This window comes from Lepus europaeus, chromosome X (assembly GCF_033115175.1).
Source record: "Lepus europaeus isolate LE1 chromosome X, mLepTim1.pri, whole genome shotgun sequence".
Lineage (NCBI taxonomy): Eukaryota > Metazoa > Chordata > Mammalia > Lagomorpha > Leporidae > Lepus > Lepus europaeus.
The window spans coordinates 69287798-69306551 of record NC_084850.1 but is presented as its reverse complement, the minus strand read 5'-3'; the positions used below and the strand labels follow the sequence as shown (position 1 = coordinate 69306551).

The following is an 18754-nucleotide window of genomic DNA, read 5'->3' as shown; positions in this document are numbered from 1 at the left end:
ATAGTTCGGGAAAAGATAGTTTAATACAAGTGGAGATACTGCAGTTTCAGGGAAGAGTTAGGGAAAAAACTGCAGAGGAAACTCTTCCGGAACTAGTGGGACACGGTGGACCTGCGTGGAGGGCAAGGGCGCCCATAGCTCGGAACCCCAGCCGCCAAGTCTATGCACCAGTGCTGGAAAGGGAGGTGAGGTGAAACCTCAGTAGCCAGAGACGCTGGTGGGGAAGCGGCAGGAAGAGCCTAGAGGGAACGAGGCTTGAAGCCCCATGGGGGAAAGTTCACCAGGCTAACTAGAGGAGAGAAAAAAATAAATAAATAAAAGGGACCGGTACAGACACGATTCTCACGATTCTCTCTCTCCACTCACCTTACAAAGGTGAGCAAGACAAAGAGAAGGCACTATTTTGGACATATGTAAAAGCTGTGCCCGCTATCAGCCAAGCAGAAAAACCTGACTCTGGTGGAAAGAAATAACAGGAGGTTAGGACCTAGTAAATGTGTGGAGCTAATGAACTGAGACTGTGAAAAAAAAAAAAAAACAGGTTGTGTGAGAGAACTCATGGCGTACCCGAGATGTGAGTACGCTCGGGAGAGTACACAAACTCGGTAACCTTGGCAACCCGGTGGGAGACTGCAGGGGAATTTGAGCTTACACTGAGGACTGCACAGATCCTTTGTGTGGTCTTTGGGACAGAGCAGACGAATATTATACCCACAGGGGCCAGAGCTCAGACACTGACTGCCTTCAACACCGCTCAGCTCTGTGGAATTACTTCCCTTCTGAATAAAAAAAAAAAAGAGAGAGCGAGAGCAAGAGAGAGAGAGATTAACCACACCTAACCTAGGTGTGTCACCTTTAGCACACACCCTTAACCCTGAAGAACCAAACAGAGCTCGCTGGCCACACCCATCACAAGCCTCTAAGGATCCATCAAAAGCAGACACTCCACTTAATCTAGAGTCATAGTATAACGAGAAAAGCCACCACAGCAAGAAAAAAAAAAAAAAGAAGAAGAAACCAAAGACTATCTCCACAATGCCAAGCAATAAACGCAGAAACCAAAGAAATAAAAACAAGGAAGACATTATGATGCCCCCAAAAGAACAAGACACCCCAATTCAAGATTATGAAGATGATGAGACAGAAGAAATGCAAGATACGGATTTCAAAAAATTTTTGATGAGAACATCAAGAAGTTCTCAAAAACAAATTCTTGAACTATAAAAATCCTTACTGGACAAGATAGAAAATCTCTGTTGAAAATGAAATATTAAGGAGGAATCAAACTGAAATGAAGAAACTAATGGAACATGAAATTGTGATAGTGAAGAGAAATCAAAATGAAATGAAGAATCCAATAGCTCAAATGATAAACGCATCAGAGAGCCTTAAAAACAGAATCAGTGAAGCAGAAGAGAGACTATCAGACGTAGAAGACAGAGCACAGAAAAGTATACAGTGAAACCAAAGAAAAGAAGAAGAAATTAGAAATCTAAAAAATATTGTTGGGAACCTACATGATACTATTAAAAAACTCAATATTCAGTTTCTAGGAGTTCCTGAAGGCATGGAGAGAGAAATGATTAGACGGCCTTCTTAGTGAGATACTAGCAAAAAACTTCCCGGGTTTGGAGAAGGACAGAGACACCCTAGTTCAGGAAGCACATAGAACCCCTAATAAACATGACCAAAAGAGTCCTCACCACGACACGTTGTAATCAAACTCATCACAGTGAAACATAAAGAAAAGATCCTAAAATGTGCAAGAGAGAAACATAAGATTACTCTTAGAGGATCCCCAATTAGACTCACAGCTGACTTCTCAACAGAAACCCTACAGGCTAGGAGGGAATGTTGAGATATAGCCCAGGTACTAAGAGAGAAAAACTGCCAGCCCAGAATATTATATCCTGCAAAGCTCTCATTTGTGAATGAAGGTGAAATAAAGACCTTTCACAGCAAACAGAAATTGAAAGAATTTGTTACCACTCATCCAGCCCTGCAAAAGATGCTTAAAGATGTGTTACACACAGAAACACAGAAACAAGGCCATCAATATGAAAGAAGGTAAAGGAAGAAAACCTCCCAATAAAAGATCACAAGAGGCCAGCGCCTCAGCTCACTAGGCTAATCCTATGCCTGTGGCGCCAGCACCCTGGGATCTAGCCCCGGTAGGAGTGCTGGATTCTGTCCTGGTTACTCCTCTTCCAGTCCAGCTCTCTGCTGTGGCCCAGGAGGGCAGTGGAGGATGGCCCAAGTGCTTGGGCCCTGCACCTGCATGGGAGACCAGGAGGAAGCACCTGGCTCCTGGCTTCGGATTGGTGTAGCACGCCAGCCATAGCGGCCACTGGGGGGTGAACCAATGGAAGGAAGGAAGACCTTTCTCTCTCTCTCTCTCTCTCTCTCTCTCTCTCTCTCTCTCTAACTCTGCCTGTTTAAAAATAAATTAAAAAAAGATCACAGGAAGCTCAAAGCATATACTAGAAAATATCTTTGGGAAAATGGCAGGGCAAAGTTACTACTTCTCAATAGTCACATTGAACGTTAATGGCCTCAACTAGGCAGTAAAAAGACACAGACTAGCTGAAGCGATTCAGGAACAAAATCCATCTATTTGCTGCTTACAAGAAACTCATCTTTCCAACAAATATGCATGCAGACTAAAAGTGAAAGGTTGAAAAAAGATATTCCATGCCAACAGAAACCAAAAAAAAGCTGGTGTAGCCATATGAATATCAGACAAAATAAACTTTAACACAAAAGCTGTTAAGAGAGACAAAGAGGGGCACTATATAATGATTAAGGGTTCAATTCAACAGGAAGATGTAACTATTATCAATGTATATGCACCTAATTACAGGGCACAGGGCACCGGTTTATTTAAAAAATATGTTAAGGGACTTAAAGGGAGACTTAGACTCCAATACAATAGTACTGGGGGACTTCAGTACTCCACTCTCAGAAATGGATAGATCAACCAGACAGAAGATCAACAAGGAAACAGTAGATTTAATCGACACTATAGCCCAAATGGATCTAACAGAATCTACAGACCTTTCAATCCTGTATCTAAAGATTTTACATTCTTCTCAGCAGGGCATGGAACCTACTCTAGGATTGACCATATATTAGACCATAAAGCAAGTCTCAGCAAATTCAAAAGAATTAAAATCATACCATGCAGCTTCTCAGACCACAGTGGAATGAAGTTGGAAAGTAGCAACTCAGGAATCCCTGGAGCATATGCTAACACATGGAGACTGAACAACATGCTCCTGAATGAACACTGGGTCATAGAAGAAATCAAAAGAGAAATCAAAACCTTTCTGGAAGTGAATGAGGATAACAACACAACATATCAAAACATGGGATATAGCAAAAGCAGTGTTAAGAGGAAAGTTTATAGCAATAGGTGCCTACATCAAGAAATTGGAAAGGCACAGAATAAATGAGCTTTCAATGCATCTCAAGGATCTAGAAAAATTGCAGCAAACCAGACCCAAATCTAGTAGGAGAAGAGAAATAATTAAAATCAGAGAAGAAATCAACAGGATTGAATCCAAAAAAAATTACAAAAAAATAAGCCAAACGAAGAGCTGTTTTTTTGAAAAAATAAACAAAATTGACACCCCATTGGCCCAACTAACTAAAAAAGGAAAAGACCCAAATCAATAAAATCAGAGATGAAAAAGGAAATGTAACAACAGACACCACAGAAATAAAAAGTCATCAGAAATTACTACAAGGACTTGTATGCCAGCAAACAGGGAAATCTATCAGAAATGGATAGATTCCTGGACACATGCAACCTACCGAAATTGAACCATGAAAAGAAAACCTAAACAGACCCATAACATAGGCAGAAATTGAATCAGTAATAAAGGCCCTTCCAACAAAGAAAAGCCCAGGACCAGATGGATTCACTGCTGAATTCTACCAGACATTTAAAGAAGAACTAACTCCAATTCTTCTCAAACTATTCAGAACAACTGAAAAAGAGGGAATCCTCCTAAATTCTTTCTATGAAGCCAGCTTCACCTTAATCCCTAAGCCAGAGAAAGATACAGCATTGAAAGAGAATTACAGACCAATATCCCTGATGAACACAGACGTAAAAATCCTGAATAAAATTCTGGCCAATAGAATGCAACAACACAGCAGAAAGATCATCCACCCACAGCAAGTGGGATTTATCCCTGTATACAGGGATGGTTCAATGTTCACAAAACAATCAATGTGATACACCACATAAACACACTGCAGAAGAAAAACCATAGTATTATCTCAATAGATGTAGAGAAAGCATCTGATAAAATATAGCATGCTTTCATGATGAAAACTCAAAGAAAATTGGTTATAGAAGGAACATTCCTCAATACAACCAAAGCAATTTATGAAACACCCATGGCCAGTATCCTATTGAATGGGGAAAAGTTGGAAGCATTTCCACTGAGATCTGGTACCAGACAGGGATGCCCACTCTCACCACTGCTATTCAATATACTTCTGAAGTTTTAGCCAGAGCCATTAGCCAAGAAAACGTAATTAAAGGGATACAAATTGGGAAGGAAGAACTCGAACTATCCCTCTTTGCAGATGGTATGATTCTTTATTTAGGGGATCCAAAGAACTCTACTAAGGGACTATTGGAACTCATAGAAGAGTTTGGCAAAGTAGCAGGATATAAAATCAATGCACAAAGATCAACAGCCTTTGTATACTCAGGCAATGCCTCGGCTGAGAAAGAACTGCTAAGATCAATCCCATTCACAATAGCCACAAAAACAATCAAATACCTTGGAATAAACTTAACCAAGGATGTAAAAGATCTCTATGATGAGAATTACAAAACCTTAAAGAAAGAAATAGAAGAGGATACCAAAAATTGGCAAAATCTTCCATGCTCATGGATTCGAAGAATCGATATCATCAAAATGTCCATTCTCCCAAAAGCAATTTTTAGATTCAATGCGATACCAATCAAAATACCAAAGACATTCTTCTCAGATCTGGAAAAAATGGTGCTGAAATTCATATGGGGGCACAGGAGACCTCGAATAGCTAAAGCAATCTTGTACAACAAAAACAAAGCTGGTAGATTTCTCACCGGGGTGAGGTGAAACCTCATTGTGGTTTTGATTTGCATTTCTCTGATTGCTAGTGATCTTGAACATTTTTTCATGTGTCTGTTGGCCATTTGGATTTCTTCTTTTGAAAAGTGTCTATTGAGGTCCTTGGCCCATCTCTTCAGTGGGTTGTTTCTTCTGTTGTTGTGGATTTTCTTGATTTCTTTGTAGATTCTGGTTATCAACCCTTTATCTGTAGTATAGTTTGCAAATATTTTCTCCCATTCTGTCGGTTGCCTCTTCACTTTCCTGACTGTTTCTTTCGAAGTACAGAAACTTCTCAATTTGATGCAATCCCAAATGTTAATTTTGGTTTTGACTGCCTGTGCTCCTGGGGTCTTTTCCAAAAAGTCTTTGCCTGTACCTATATCTTGCAGGGTTTCTCCAATGCTCTCTAATAATTTGATGGTTTCGGGCCGTAGATTTAAGTCTATAATCCAATGGTAGTTTTTTTCACTTTGTATTGCTATATGGGCAAAATGTTGAAAACTTTACCTAATATATACTAAGCTGATCTTCTGTATACAAAGAGAATTGAAAATGAATCCTTACATGAATGGAAGGGGAGAGGGAGTGGGAGAGGGGAGGGTTGCGGGCGGGAGGGAAGTTACGGGAGGGGGGAAGCCATTGTAACCCATAAGCTGTACTTTGGAAATTTATATTCATTAAATAAAAGTTAAAAAAAAAAAAACAAAGCTGGAGGCATCACAATACTAGATTTCAGGACATACTATAGGGCAGTTGTAATCAAAACAGCATGGTACTGGTACAGAAACAGATGGATAGACCAATGGAACAGAATAGAAACACCAGAAATCAATCCAAACATTTACAGCCAACTTATATTTGATCAAGGATCTAAAACCAATTCCTGGAGTAAGGACAGTCTATTCAATAAATGGTGCTGGGAAAACTGGATTTCCATGTGCAGAAGCATGAAGCAAGACACCTACCTTACACCTTACACAAAAGTCCACTCAACATGGATTAAAGATCTAAATCTACGACCTGACACCATCAAATTATTAGAGAACATTGGAGAAACCCTGCAAGATATAGGTATCGGCAAAGACTTCCTGGAAAAGACCCCGGATGCACAGGCAGTCAAAGCCAAAATTAACAATTGGGATTGAGAAGTTTCTGTACAGCAAAAGAAACAGTCAGGAAGGTGAAGAGGCAACCATAAGGGCACTGGTTAAGAGTCCTGGCTGCTCTGTTTCTGATCCAGCTTCCTACCAATAAATATGAGAAAACAGCGGAGGACAGCCCTAGTGTTTGGGCCCCTGCCACCCACAAGGGAAACCTGGATGAAGCTTCAGATTCCTGCCTTTGGCCTGGCCCAGTCCCCATCATTGTGGGCCATTTCCTTACAAAATATACATGTACAGTGGCTGGTGTTGTGGCATGGCAGGTTAAGCTGCTACTTGTGATGATGCCATCCTATATGGGCACCAGTTTGTGCCCTAGCTGCTCCATTTCTGATCCAGCTCCCAGCTAATGCACCTGGGAAAGCAGCATAGGATGGCCCTAGTTGTTGGGCACAGCACCCACGTGAAGACCAAGACAAAGCTTCTGGCTCCTAGCTGCTGGCTTCTGCCTGGCCTAGCCCTGATTGTTGTGGCTATCTGGGGGTTGAACCAGTGGATGAAAGATCTCTCTCTCTTAATCTCTCCCTCTGTCTCTCTCTGTAACTCTGCCTTTCAAATAAATAAATAAATCTTTGAAAAAAGTTATTTAAAAATATATACCTACAGTACAAAAACTCATGACATCCATTTAAGAGACTTGTCTGATTAACTAAAGATTTTTTAAAATTTTATGATAAATGATGCTCACACAATGCCGAATATTCATCATTATTAGGCATTCTCCCATATGCTGAAGTATTTATACTTTCTTTCACAAGTTAACCTGTCTTCTTACCAAAAGTAACTGCTTTTTTTCCAAGTCTCGACATCAGTTTTGCTTGTAACTAAATAGATTAAACATAAAATAAAAAAATAATTATTTTTTCCAGAAAAATTAAGTTACAAGCTTTGTAAAGAATCCAAAGTTAATGCTTAAAGAAATAATTGCTGTGTAATTAGAGATGAGCAAGAAAATTGTATTGTAGATTATTCTTTATTAAGTATTCATGCTATTTTTAAAAAATCTAAATAGGAAATAATCGAAGATATATCACAATTATGGTTTATTGTGGGAAATATGTTATAAGTCTTCCTAGCAGGGGACAAATATTCAAAGAAAAGATAAATACAGAAAAATGAAAAGTCATTTATTTTAGCTTGAAACAAAATTTTGTATGTTTTTAAATATGTATGCATGTATATATATAACTTCCTACTTTAATATTTTCAATTAATTGTTATCTATTAGTCCTTAAAATGTCAAATAAGACGGGTTCCATGAACACACAATTTTTCATACAGTTTTAGATGGGAGGGGGGTGACCACAGATTCTTTGTAGTCCATCATGGATCTCAAGTTAAGAAACTATGTTCTCGGGGCCAGCACTGGGGTGCAAGCATCCCATATGGGCACTGGTTAGAGTCCTGGCTGCTCCACTTCTGATGCAACTCCTTGCTAATGGCCAGGGAAAGCAGAAGAAGATGGCCCAAAATCTTGGGGCCCTGCACTCACATGGGAAAACCAGAAGCAGCTCCTGGCTCCTGGCTTCCGACTGGCCCAAATATTACATATGATACTCTTATAGTCAAAGGAAAAGCAAGGTTTTCTTTTTTTTTTAAGATTTATTTTATTTATTTGAAAGACAGAGTTACAGAGAGAAGTAGAGACAGAGACAGACACACACACAGAGAGAGAGAGAGAGAGAGAGAGAGAGGGAGAGAGAGAGAGAGAGTCTTCCATTTGCTGGTTCACTCCCCAAATGACCGCAATGGCCGGAGCTGAGCTGATTTGAAGTCAGGAGCCAGGAGCTTCTTCCAGGTCTCCCATGCAGGTGCAGGGGCCCAAGGACTCAGGCCATCGTGTACTGCTTTCCCAGGCCATAGCAGAGAGCTGGATCAGAAGTGAAGCAGCCAGGACTCGAACCAGCACCCATATGGGATCCCAGAGCCACAGGCCGTGGCTTTAACCCATTGCACCACAGTGCTGGCCCCGCAAGGTTTTCAACACTAGGAATTTAGCAATTATTGCTTATTCTAGAAGAGGTTTCTAAAATTACTATAGAAATTTTCACTTGAAATTCAACAATCTTTGGTTTTCTTATGTTAAATTAAAATTCAATATTTTATTTTAAAAAATAAAAAGATGCATATGATGATCTCATTCTCTCCTATTTATTCGTCCATTTTTCTACCTATACATATGAATAGAAACATGTCCACATAGAGCACTCTAGCAAATACTGACAATGACATTTTGATGGATGAAAGCATTTTGGGTGGTTAGTTGCTTTTTCCCTAAACTTTTTTTTTAAGATTTATTTATTTATTTGAAAGTCAGAGTTGCACAGAGAGGAGGAGAGGCAAAGAGAGAGAGAGAGGTTTTCCATCCGCTGATTCACTCCCAAATTGGCCACAATGGGTGGAGCTGTGCCAATCCGAAGCCAGGAGCCAGGAGCCTCCTCCAGGTCTCCCACACGAGTGCAGGGGCCCAAGGACTTGGGCCATCTTTTACTGCTTTCCCAGGCCATAGAGAGAGCTGGATCGTAAGTGGAGCTGCTGGACTCGAACCGATGCCCATATGGGATGCTGGCACTGCAGGCGGCAGCTTTACCCGCTACAACACAGCGCCAGCCCCTCCCAAAACTTTTCTATAATACTTATTTCAGGGGAATGGCACTGTGTCCTAGCAGGGAAAGCTGCCACCTGCAGTGCTGGCATCCCATATGGGCATCGGTTTGAGTCCCAGCTGCTCTACTTCCAATCCAGCTCTCTGCTGTGGCGTGGGAAAGCAGTAGAAGATGGCCCAAGTGCCTGGGCCCCTGCAACTGTGTGGGAGACCTGGAAGAAGCTCCTGGCTCCTGGCTTTGGATCGGCACAGCTCTGGCCATTGTAGTTATCTGGGAAGTGAACCATTGGATGGAAGACCTCTCTCTCTCTCTCTCTCTCTCTCTCTCTCTGCCTCTCCTTCTTTCTCTATGTAACTCTTTCAATAAATAAATAAATCTTTAAAAAAAGAGAAAGAAAAAAAGTTGAATGGGTGGTATCATCACCCCCTAGGAAGAGTAATAATGCACAGGGAAGCAAAAAGTCAAATTCAGCCCTGGGCAAGTCAGTCACTGAAACTTCTCTGGATCACACTGCCCTAATTACTAAATGAGAAAACATGGAAGTGAATTAAATCAGCATAAAGTTTTCTTTCAGCACTAACATTTTATTAATTTAAATGGCTAATTCCTATGCAAATTCTTAGGAAGGAGTTTTTAAATTAGTTTATCATTTTATCCTTCAATTATCTCAAGAATAACTAGATTTAATGAGTATTGTTCTCTTCCTTTGTTATAAAGTTTATAGCTTGAGCACATAACAAACTATATAGTACACTATATCCTTGACATTCTCAAAATAATGAATAGGCAGTTTTAGCTACATCAATAATTAAAGAGATACAGTAATGAGAATATAAGTACAGAAAGCCGTTCTGGTAACACTCCATACTGCTTTGAGTGTGAGAAGAAAATGTTAAATGTTGATAATTAAGGGAAAAAGAAAAGGGGGGAAAAACTGCATATCTCGAAGCTCTCCTCAATCTCAATATGTGCTAAAATACTGACAAAAACTGTTCAAGTCATTAAGAGAATCTGGATTTGTAGGTAAGCTCACAAGAAAATGACAAAACAACTATAATAAGCATTTATGGAAGGTGTTTCTTTATTGCAGGTGGTTTCCAAACTGAGTTTGTATTTGTGTGCACATTTTCTTTTACCTTCAGAAGGCACTGTAATGTATCAATTGGGTGTTTCTTACATTATGTTAATTCACTGAACTGAACAGCTGCCAGCAAATGTAATTTTCTGTTAATTAAAAAATTGAATTTTATATAGCTCAACAATGGAGCAGTATTTCTCCCCATAAATTCTAATTCAGTGTCTCTGAACTTAATCCTCAAATCTGCATTTATGTTGTTGAATTATATTTAAACAAATTCATCCTATTTATTTGTGATGATTAGGTAATTAAGAATGGCATTTACCATGCGGAGATGCTAATGTGATTGTGCCAGCCTCAGAAATAATACCACCAACTATATGTCTCTGAAAATTAAATGTTGCAGGTGCTGCATGACATTTAAATATTGTCACACTGAGAGTTTAAACAAATACTGAAATGTTGCTATAATACAGAAAGAACTTACCTTTGCAATTATTACTGACTGAACTGGATAGCAAACAGTTGCTCCTAAAGTGGTCAGTCCCAGTGGATAAGCAATTTTCTTAAACCTAGAACCTTATAAAATTCAAGCAAACTATTAAATTCCAAACAAATGCCACCAGAGACTTGATGTTCTTACACAGTAAGGCTTATCTTTGCTTCCCTTTTAAGCCATTACCCTGTACATTACTCTTTAGGTAATAATACCAATCAAGATAATAACTAAAATGCCCTTAAGAATCTTAATTCAATTAATACCCCTTAGCTGTCATGTCCAATTTAATAAAAGTGTTCTTAATCTAATACTGATAATTACCTATGCAAAAAGAATTGATGATTTTCTTCTTTTTTACAGCTAGGTATTTTTTTTCATGTCTAGGAAATTCAAAATTGTAACCACGTTTTTTTAAGTATTAAAAAAAAGCATGGTAGTACAGAAAATTAACCAACTACTGTTCTTGTAATATAATGTTAAGGTGAAATGGACTGTCTTCTACATGTCCTTTTTTGATTAAGTACTTACGAAGGTGAATGACCCAACTAACTAATTACCTAAGTAATTTGAAAAGCATATAACTCCTTCATGTCACCGATTTAGAATAATGAAGTAATAATAATTGCCAAGTAAGGTGACATAAGTAATACATTCTAAAAGTTCCCAAACTAAGCACCTATGAGTCATTTTCATCTTTTTTTGACAGCAAAATCATTTCCAAAAAAAGTTTCCAAATAGAATCCTACTAGGAACTTCAATATATAAAACCTCTTGGGGCCGGCACTGTGGCGTAGCCAGTAAAGCTGCTGCCTGAAGTGCTAGCATCTCATATGGGTGCTGGTTTGAGTTCCGGCTGCTCCACTTCCAATACAGCTCTCTGCTGTGATCTGAGAAAACAGTGGAGGATGGCCCAAGTGCTTGGGCCCCTGCACCCACAAGGGAGACCCAGAAGAAGCTCCTGGCTCCTGGCTTCGGATTGGCGCAGCTCCAGCCATTGCGGTGATTGGGGAGTGAACCAGTGGATGGAAGACCTTTCTCTCTTTGCCTCTCCTTCTCTCTTTGTGTAATTCTTTCAAATAAATAAATAAATCTTTAAAAAAAAAACTATTAACATGCAGCTTCTCTGATTAACTTAGGGTAGGAAGCTCAGTATTAAGCCCTGTTTATGTGGCTTTTCCATTATTCCCCTATCACTTCCATGAAACACTATGCTCTCCAAGAGAGTTGGAAATCCAGTCCTAGCTTAGTTCCACCAGGCTGTTGGTTCAAAATATCTTAAAAGTATCTTAATATTCAAAGTATCTTAAATGCTTGTCTGGGTAACCTGGTCTCTGTAAATACAACCTCAGCAATTAGAAAATACAACCTCAGCAATTAAATGATGGCTTTTTGAACTGGGGTAAGAACTTTTATTATCTGGAACAGCTTTTACAATGCCTACGTTTAAAAGGAAACTGCCATTTAGGCAAGGTAAAAACAAGAAATATTTCTCTGTCTGGCCTAATTATTTATAAGGCTCCACTGTGGAGCCACGCAGAGGAAGTTAAGCAGGCTGGTTTAACCTCTAGTTTAGCTTTCCTTCAGATTTACACTGTTCTTTGTGGTATGGGGAAAGGGTCTAGGTTTATTAAAACATATCCTAAGTTACACTTTACTCTAGTGCTGCTCACTATTATCCTACTATGTATAATTTGGTTCTTGATTTTACAGTACTAATACCTCCTGATGTAGATTCCCTTGACTTAACTAAACTGTGCTGCTCCTATACTTGGTAGGTGGCAGTTTTCTCTTCATGTTGTACTTATCCTCTAATTGATAGGAAAAGCTAGTCTGCAAGAAAATAAACTTGAGTTCAACAGTCTTACTAGCAATAATTAGGGAAGGACTCTAGACAAAGCCAGTTACAAGCTATGTACTCTGTACTATTAAATCAGCAAGTGATTTCCTTTCTCAGGATCTCTATCCATAGTATAACAGGGACAGATGAAACTAACAGCTTTCAAACTTTTTAGTCATGATTCATATTACAGAATAAATGTTATGAAGGTCTTCAAAAAGTTAATGCACATTATCTTTTAATGCATTTTTTTCCTCAAATTTTCTGAAGCCTCTACATTCATTATAACCTATAACACATATGGGGCCAAGACTGTGGCGCAGTTGGGTGAAGCCACCACCTGCAGTGCCGGCATCCCATATGGGCGCTGGTTCAAATCCTGGCTGCTCCACTTCGAATCCAGCTCTCTGCTATGGTGTGGGAAAGCAGTAGAAGATGGCCCAAGTCCTTGGGCCCCACACATCCATGTGGGAGACCCAGAAAAAACTCCTGGCTCCTGGCTTTGGATTGGCGCAGCTCTAGCAATTGTGGCCATCTGGGAAGTAAACCAGCAGATGGAAGACCTCTCTCTCTCTCTCTCTCTCTCTCTCTCTGACTTTCCTTCTCTCTCTGTGTAACTCTGACTTTCAAATAAATAAATAAATAATTTTAAAAAACTATCTATAACACATATACACTCTGCTAAAACATTACCCTTGTAATGTGGTTTTTGTTGAATCCTTGCTTTCCTTCTAGACGTCTGGAATTTTGATACATGCCACATAGACTATGTGATCAGCTTTCATTGAAACGTTAGTCACTCAGCTCTAATGAGCTTACCTCATTGACAATATCTCACTCACATTGTCACAACTCATTACTGGAAGAATTAAGCACATTCGATGTGACTCCACTAGACAGGACTCTTGAAAGCTTGTACTTGGTTTCCTCTAAACTTTGTCCTATGTGCCTTCTCCCTTTACTAATTTTACTTAGTATCCATTCACTGTAATAAATATTAGCAACGAGCATCACTACCTGTTGAACCCTTGGAGGTTTCTAAGCTAACCATCAAAACAGAGAGTGTCTTGGGGATCCTCCACACAGTGGTATAGTAAGAAAGAAGGGTAAAGTTGGTAAAGACACAGGGTACAAAGAGGCAAAGAAGCCAAAAATATCAAGCCTTATGCTGAATGAGCATATTGAACTGAACTGTCTCCTTTAACAAACTCCATTCCAAGCTGGCTAATGTCAGTTTCCACTAACTTGGTCACAGTGAGATCAAGAAAGAAATCAAATTTTATCTAATGCATCAGCTTCTTTGTCTCAAATTCTCAATACAGCCCCTGGAATATGGGAGGTCATGACTAAGAAGAGGAAATTGGTTTGAGTGTACAGTATACACATTCAGATTGACATAAAACTCTCAAGGACTTTTGGTAGTTAGAGACTCTTAAGTTCTTTAAATAAAGTTATGAAGACAAAATGGTAAATGATATTTTGAACCAGAATAACCATATATTTTAAAAATGTTATTTTATAATTATCATACTATAAGTGCATGCAGTTCTACCCATTTAAATATGACTATAATTATAGCATCATACAACTACCACTTGCAATCAGGATATAGAATAGTTACATCATTTCTAAAAATTATCTCATAGTATCCATTTGTAATTATACCTCTTCACTCCAAAAGCTGAGGCTGTTCTGCTGTTTTGTCTAGAATGTTACCTAAATACAGTCATATACAGAGTGGGTTTTTTTTTTTCACTCAGATTCATCAAGATTGTGCATGTGTCAAGAGCAGTATTCCTTCATATGGATGTGTCAGTCCAGCTTTGGGTGAATATGAATAGAGCTACCATAAACATGTGCATACTGGTTTTTCATTTCCCCAGGGAGTGGAATTGCTAGGTTTTATGGTACAATGTGTACTTAACTGTATGAAAAACTATCAAATTATTTTTCAGAATGGCTGCCTAATTTTACATTCTCACCTGTAATATGTGAGAGTTTCAGTTGCTCTCCATTTTTGGTATGGTCAGTCTTTTTAATTTAAGACATTCTACTAAGTCTGTCATGGTATCTCACTATGACTTTCATCTGTATTTTTCTAATGATTAACGACAGTGAAAACATAATGCCTATATAAAAGTAGACACAGCATACTAGAAAATCTAAAAAAACTTCAGTGCCTGCATAGTGGCACAGCAGGTTAAGCCACCACCTGTAACACAGGCATCCCATATGAGCAGCAATCCGATCCAGCTCCCTTGTAACGCACCTAGAAAAGCAAGGGCAGATGGTGCAAGTGCTAGAGCCCTTGCCACCCAGATGGATTTCCAGGCACTAGGCTTCAGCCTAACCCAGGAACAGCTGTTGTGGTCATTTGGGAGTGAACTAGTGAATGGCAGGCAAATCAATCTCTCGCACGCGGGCTCGCTCTCTCTTACTCGCTCTCACTCTCGCTCTGTCTCTCCTTCTGTCTTTCAAATAAATAACTTTAAAAATTTAATAATTTTCATGAACACATATACTAATAATATACAATGAGATTTTTTTCATGACTGCAAAATTTAGAAATGGCATCAAAAGGGAGAATATAGCTTTTAAAACACTACCTTTTCTTGCTGAAATCACGCCTGCCAATCCTGAAGCTGTAATCACTCCAATTTTCGGAAGAAAATCTCGAGGAGGATTCTTCACATATACATATGCATCTCAAGAAATCAATTTAAAATTAACATAAATGACTGATTACAATTGGGCATTCAGTATAGGTATAATGCAGAAAAGTTGAAGAGATTTATTAATAGTGGATGGTTTCAGTACTTCAAAAGTGCAATACAAAATTATGATTATGAGTCACAACCTAAAAAGCTAGCCACAATATTTTCTTATTACAAAATAAAATTGTCCTTCTATAGTTGATTTAATAATATTTGTTTTCTTAATTATATAGATGATTACAACACTTTAAAGAAATATATGATCCTAGAAGGCACATCTCAGTATGAATGAGTATAAGGCAAATTTCTTACTGTCTATGTATTACAGCCCTATAATAAACATGCATCTGCCCTTATCTGTTCAAACACTGGTAGGATTCAGTAAGAACTCAAATACTTTACTAAGGATCTTTGAACAATAGTTTAGGGATACGCACAACCACTAGCAACTTGACTGCCCCTGTTCTAAAATAACCTCACAGCAGCCATTGCTCAGGGTTAAAATCAAAGATTAAAATGAGATGGGAGGGGCCAGCACTATGGCAAAGCGGGTAAACGCCCTGGTCTGAAGCACCGGCATCCCATATGAGAGCAGGTTTGGGTCCTGGCTGCTCCTCTTCCATTCCAGCTCTCTGCTATGGCCTGGGATAGCAGTAGAGGATGGTCCAAGTCCTTGGGCCCCTGCACCTGCATGGGAGACCAGGAAGAAGCTCCTGGCTCCTGGCTTCAGATCGGCCCAGCTCCGGCAATTGCAGCCATCTGGGGAGTGAACCATCAGATGGAAGATCGATCTCTCTCTCTCTCTCTCTCTGCCTCTCCTCTCTCTGTGTAACTGACTTTCAAATAAATAAATAAATCTTTAAAAAAATAAGATGGGAACTAGAACAAAAAGCAGATGAAGAGTGGGCAACAGTCCAGACGCCTTGGCTTTTTATATATTTGTTTTTTATCTCAAAAATATGTTTTTTATCATACTTGATTATTCAACAGCAAAAACCTATTCAATCATATTCTTCAAGATGAATGAGGGCTATAATTTTGAATTAATTCCTAATACATTAAATAATGATAATGCAAATACCTCATAGAGACATTTAAAATTTTAGCTGAGCTTTCTGTTCCCCATATGTATTTATTTTGACAACTGGCACAGGCCAAGCCTATCAGGAATCTATACCTATTGCCAAATGCTACTAATAAGCTACACTCAAATACAATTGCTTTCCAGTATCAGCTTAAACATTCCATGGTGGCTGCTATATAATTTCCTAGCAATTAATAACAAAGCACTATATACTCCAACAACAAATAGCACTAACTAATCAGCAACAGAGAAATTTTTTTGATTTGTGAGTACATAATATGGATTTTGTAGCTAAAACAGAACTTTCAATATAGGCACTGCCATTTACTAGCTATATGATCTTGGTAACCTACTTTAATCTTTTAAAGTTTAGTTTCCTAATATGTAAAATGGATATAATCATAATATCAGTGCAGAATTCTGACAAAATCATTTAGATAAATTATGTATAGTACTGCCTTAGCATATAATAACTGTTAAATAAATGGTACATACTATTTTTGGTATTATCAATAATATTCATATCTTATCAACAAACTATAATACAGGGTATCTTCTAAGTTGGTAAAAGCATGATAATGGATAACAGACCACGTTTATATTTCTCACATTTAAACATTCTGACTTAAAAACACAACAGGGGGCCGGCATTGTGGTGCAGAGGGTTAAACCACCTTCCGTAACACCAGCATCCCATACAGGTGCCGGTTCACATTCTGGCTGCTCCAATCCTGGTCCAGCTCCCTGCTGATACACCTGGAAAAGCAGTGGAAGATGGCCCAAGTTCTTGGACGCCTGCATCCATGTGGGAGACATGAAAGGAGCTTCTGGCCGGCACCGTGGCTCAACAGGCTAATCCTCCGCCTAGCGGCGCCGGCACACTGGGTTCTAGTCCCGGTTGGGGCACTGGATTCTGTCCCGGTTGCCCCTCTTCCAGGTCAGCTCTCTGCTATGGCCCGGGAGTGCAGTGGAGGATGGCCCAAGTCCTTGGGCCCTGCACCCCATGGGAGACCAGGAGAAGCATCTGGCTCCTGCCTTGGGATCAGCATGGTGCGCCGGCCGCAGCACGCCGGCCGCAGCAGCCATTGGAGGGTGAACCAACGGCAAAGGAAGACCTTTCTCTCTGTCTCTCTCTCTCACTGTCCACTCTGCCTGTCAAAAATAAAAAAATAAAAATAAAAAAAAAAAGAAAGTAGCTTCTACTCCTGGCTTCGGCCTGGCCGAGCCCTGGCTGTTACAGCCATTTGGGGAGTGAACCAGTAGATGGAAGATCTCTCTCCCCCTGTTTCTCCCTTCTCTATAATTCTGCCTTTCAAACAAATAAATAAATTTTAACAAATAGAACATTTCTAATTATGGATGTTCATTCACTCACCTTTTCCAAATTGCACTGTATCTGTTATCCCATTTTTCACGAAGACATAAACACCCTAAGGAAAAAAAAAAGGAAAGAGGAAAAAAGACATCTACATATTTGAAGTGGTTCAAAATTAGGTAAAATAGCCTACATCTTTAAGCTGACTTAGCATTACACCCAAATCTAAATAAATCCCATTTATTCATTATGAGGATACTTGCTACTTGCTTAACAACTTTTGTTCACTTCTTGTTTTTCATTCTGTTTAACATGGATAACATGTTTACTCTTTTCCTCCTATAACTGGGTAATATCTATAAATTAATCAGAACATCTTAAAGAAAAGAGATTGAAGAAATAGAAAAGATTTTATCATGTTCTTTTATAACAGCCTAGAAAAATGAGTGGAATTTAAATACAGCATGAAGGGAGGTATATTGAAGTAATATCTGATTAATAAAGAGGCAATGGCAACAACATAATGATTTGAGGAGAAAACAGAAACAAAAACAAAAAGGCCTAAAGGAAAAGAGCTCCAACTCCTCACTTTTTTATTTTACTGTGCATTAGAATGAGAAAAAAAATATAAATTCGCATTCATCACAGGATAGAAATCATCCTAAACAGACTAGTGTTCATCTTGCCTTTAAAAAGGAACATAAATTTTCTTTAAGTCAAGATTACCTCACCCCACTGGAGGTATTAAAGCTTTAAAAATGCCCAGGTCAGAGCCACAGATCTTATTGGCTCTAAGCTGAAAAGCCCTTCACTCAGCACAACTTCCAAAGGGACCACTGCAGCTGAGGGGATGGTCAAGTAGGGTCAGCAACATTGCAGGCAGAACTGTAAATTTCTTGTTAGAGATGCCACCTGCCTTTACCTGGCCAGCTCTCCTCCCAGCCCAGCCAAGTAATGAAAGTCAACAGAGTGCCTTCCCCTAGGAGGTTCACACTTCCCTTAGGATATACCCCATGTGAAGAGATAGATAGGTCTGGGCCTCTTAACTTACAAGGCCTAAAGCCCACCAGATTATTATCAAGCCCCTTCTATCAGGTTCTATTTGCCTCTCAATCAGAAAAATTACTTGTAGCTTAGACAGCACCTTTCTTAGCTCCTCTAATAATGACTCTGTCCTTTGTTCTAGGCCCTGTCTAGTGCACTTGGGCCTCATTCCTTTGTAATCATAACCTCTACTCTACCACCAATGGCTCTACTCCCAACCTGTGTGTACTGATGGTCCTCTTCCCCACTTAATGCTGTATAATTGTTCAAACCTGGTAAATGCCACTCTTAGGATCATTGGTT

At 39.2% G+C, this 18754-nt stretch overlaps 1 protein-coding gene across 2 annotated transcripts in view; it reads right to left on the bottom strand.

Annotated features, from left to right (window-relative positions):
- The window catches only part of APOOL (apolipoprotein O like), a 91366-nt gene that overhangs the window by 18249 nt on the left and 54363 nt on the right, over positions 1-18754 (bottom strand). For both annotated transcript variants that reach the window (XM_062183296.1, XM_062183297.1), the window contains 3 exons: positions 17468-17522; positions 14901-14999; positions 10446-10537 (listed from right to left, as the gene is read on the bottom strand). In XM_062183296.1, coding sequence (XP_062039280.1) covers positions 10446-10537; positions 14901-14999; positions 17468-17522 — 246 coding nt within the window. The remainder of the gene's footprint in view (positions 1-10445; positions 10538-14900; positions 15000-17467; positions 17523-18754) is intronic.